Below are 3,808 nucleotides of genomic sequence, written 5' to 3'. Positions count from 1 at the left end.
ACATATATATATATACACACACACACACACACACACACACACACACACACACACACACACACACACACACACGTGCGTGGGTGTGTGTGTATTTATAAATACATAAATATACACAGTACACACACATTACATAAACGCAAACTTTTATTTTGGATGCGATTAATTGTTATCAAATCAATTTGACAGCACTAAACTAAACTTTAAACTTAAAAAAAACAAACTATATAGACATAAAAAAATGAAGAAGAAAAAAAACTACTAAAACTAACTGCAATTAAAATGAAAACAGAAAATATCATATAAAATAACAAATATAAAAATAAAATTCATACTAAACTTTAAACAAAAGCATAATAGTGTATTTATGATACTAAAATAACATTGATGACCAATTTTTAAACAAACACTAGTTTTATTTGTTAAATACTTGTGCAAACCTATTGTCTTACCTCTCTATATGTTACATTAAAGAGATAAATAGTGACAGGACAGTATTAATTATTTTATTGATCCTAAAGGACTGTTGCTATGGTAACTTCCTCAGGTGAACATGATTTCTGTTCTTGGGTGTCTAATTAGCACTTGATGCTTATTGAAACGCCATTTGAACACACTGTTGAGTATGTGAACACTGCTTTTGCTTTCAGCTTCACACTCACGTGTTTCCTGGACGCTCGAGGATACAGATAGCAGACAGCAGTTTGACTACATCCACCATCATGTGCGGGACTTTTGGATTGATGGATCGGACCAGGAGAGGGATTCCGTCTTCTGACGTCAGCATGGCATTAAGACCGTGCTGAGAGAGACAGACAGACAGACAGACAGATGTTAATAACAGTTTCCACAGTCTGTATTCAGTATGAGCTCAGATCTGTTCTGACCTTGTTGTTCATGAAGGCTTTGAGACATCGAATTATCTCATGTTGACATTTAACACCAATCCCAGCATTCCTGTGAAAAACAGAGAGTGAGAGAGACAAATTACATCATCATGTGCTTGAGGTGCATTTTAAAATCATGGATAGTTGAGATCCTAGATGCTGATTGGCCAATACATTAACATTAGTATAAAAATACTACCTTATCAATCCTACTGTATTATATCTGATGAGCAATTTTTAAAGCTTCTAAATGATCAACATTATCACAACTTTGCTGAAAAACCTGCTGCACACAATTTACTAAATGCCTTCCATCATCTGATTGATAGTTTAGACTTTATAGAGTTAAAGTCCTATATGTATAATTATACAAACGTCCACCTTCAGCTCATGCTTCATGTGTCTTTCTGCTGTCAAATCTTTACTGATTTTTATAAAGTAACCTATAGCTTCACTTGATTATCCAGACATAATTTATGAAAAATCACGAGTATCAAATATGATCATCAGTTCTTTGAGGAACGTTTATTTGTTCATCTCTCAATCATCATTGTCTGGCATTGCATTATATGCTTTGATCATCAAATTAAGCATTTAAATCTCATCTATTACGTATTATTGGAGATACATGTAAGTATCTGCTATACTGTTATAAAGATCTCATCGATTTACGTTACAATCAGAATTTCATATTTTTTGTTCATATAAATATCAGCATCTGCACCAAATTGTATATTTTTACTCAGTTTGGGCCTTGAATAAAATTGAGGTGTTTTTTCTTTCATATTCTCGCTATATCCTGCTATATGAGCCGTAATGTATCAGATAAGATACTCAAAAAACACATATGCAAACTTTTTTTAGATTTGTTTTAATATTTTGTCTAATGGATCAATAAACCGTTCAATTAAAAATAATTAGATTTTTATAACTATTATTTCATATGTCAGGCTTTACAGGGTTACGTGTCTAAAAGAACCCTTTAGTTATAACTATATTTACAACGGCATCTTAAGTTTATATTACAGCTCTAAATGTGAATGAAATATTGTTTTAAAAAGTAGTTAAAACTTTCCCTCAATAAAGAATCACTCTCATATAAGATCTAGAAAATGAACGTGTGTGTGTTACTGTATTTATGTCATACAAAGGTTCGTCTCTCTCGTCTTGGAGTTTCCTCAGGAACGTCAGAAGCAAAGCCAAACCCTCGGCTCCAAACGTCTGGACCCAACTGAAACACACATACAACCATCAGCTGATATTAGACACATAGAAACGCTTCAATGTAAGTGTGTGTGTGTGTACCTGACGGGGTTGTTGTTCAATGACACACGCAGTGACTCCAGGCAGCTCAGTAACTGTGTGTCTCTCAGATCGGTCTTCAGTTCCTGGATATACATCAACGCTGACTTCGAGCTCTCCTTCTGACTCTTACCCTAAACACACAGAGGGTCAAATGAGTTTACGATATGATCAGGCAGAGCTGGGTAGATTACTTGAAAATTGTAATTCGTTACGGATTCCAAATTACATGCCAAAAATGTAAGTTTGTAATGTAATCCATTACATTACAGGTAATATAATCAGATTACTTTTAGATTACTTTTGACCTAACTCACTTAATCACATTGCTTTAAATAGGATAATCTTGTCCCATATTGATATAAAAATACAAAAAGAAAGAACATATATTCCATTCGTTGAAATTAACAACATAAATAAAAAAAAATAATAATTATAATTTTAAAATAACAAAAATAAATAAAACACTTCCTAAAAAAATGAATTATTTTATTTGTTTACCTGCATGCCATGTGACCATTAACCAACGTCAGAGAACCGTGAACATGCAAATGTGATACTTAATTATTAAATATTTATTTTCAAATCTCAGGGGTACTTTAAGTAAATATTTGAAACACTTGAAATTATTTTTGTAAATCCAGTGGTCAAATGCTGTGTAGCCACCTGACTAATGACTCGTCTTTGTGTGAACGACCACAAGACTGGAAGACTTTCTGAGTGTATATAAGCGGTAGGGTAATTTAGAAAGGAACATTTAAAAGATGAAAAAGAGGAATTAGGAGAATTGATAAATTATGAATAATTTATTGCTATTGCATTAATAATATTCAGCGATGGCGCCGCAGACGGACAAAACGGACGAACTTCTTCTGCTCTCCCGGACAAATAAGGATTTTTCACACTCTGCTGCTCTGTGTTTCATGGAAACCTGGCTGAATGACGCCATTCCGGACAGCGCGTTGAGTCTCCCGGGCTTTCAGCTGTTTAGAACTGACCGCGATGCAGAATCAACAGGGAAATCGCGCGGCGACGGGACATGTTTTTACATCAACGAAAGGTGGTATACAGATGTTACAGCGTTAAAGAAGATGTGTTGTTCCAATCTAGAAGCGCTTTTCATTAACTGTAAGCCGTTCTATTTGCCGCGGGAGTTTCACTCGTTCATTCTCGTGAGTGTTTACATTCCTCCGCAAGTGCACGTGAGCTCAGCTTTACAGGAACTCGCTGATCAGATCACAGAGACAGAGCAACAACACCCAGACTCTGTTTTAATCATTTTCTGGGACTTTAATAAAGCAAATCTTTCCCGTGAACTGCCAAAATACAGACAGCATGTTACATGTCCCACCAGAGACAGTAATAGTAAAACAATTTCAAACTAGTCCTGTGGCAATAGAATGAAATGTCAGCGCTAAGAAATCAGATTATGATCCAGATGAAGAGCAGCATGAACCACATCCTGTGTGTGTGACAGGAAGAGTGTGAAACCACCACAGGAAGAGCACCTGATCATGTTCATCACCTTTGAGATTCACCGATGGATTCAGATTCAGACAGAATATGTGTGAGATTTAACACACACACACACACACACACACAACACACACACACACACACAC

The 3,808-nt window shown here is 35.3% G+C and overlaps 1 protein-coding gene across 1 annotated transcript in view; it reads right to left on the bottom strand.

Annotated features, from left to right (window-relative positions):
- Positions 1-3,808, bottom strand: part of diaph1 (diaphanous related formin 1) — a 108,990-nt gene that overhangs the window by 102,295 nt on the left and 2,887 nt on the right. Inside the window, exons 4-7 of the mRNA XM_016443225.1 lie at positions 2,190-2,320; positions 2,032-2,115; positions 885-954; positions 660-799 (exon numbers count right to left, since the gene is read on the bottom strand). Of these exons, the coding sequence (XP_016298711.1) occupies positions 660-799; positions 885-954; positions 2,032-2,115; positions 2,190-2,320 (425 nt within the window). The remainder of the gene's footprint in view (positions 1-659; positions 800-884; positions 955-2,031; positions 2,116-2,189; positions 2,321-3,808) is intronic.

Source organism: Sinocyclocheilus anshuiensis, unplaced genomic scaffold (assembly GCF_001515605.1).
Source record: "Sinocyclocheilus anshuiensis isolate Anshui unplaced genomic scaffold, SAMN03320099.WGS_v1.1 scaffold1008, whole genome shotgun sequence".
Classification (NCBI taxonomy): domain Eukaryota; kingdom Metazoa; phylum Chordata; class Actinopteri; order Cypriniformes; family Cyprinidae; genus Sinocyclocheilus; species Sinocyclocheilus anshuiensis.
The sequence above is the reverse complement of the archived record's forward strand: the minus strand, read 5'-3'. Positions and strand labels throughout refer to the sequence as shown.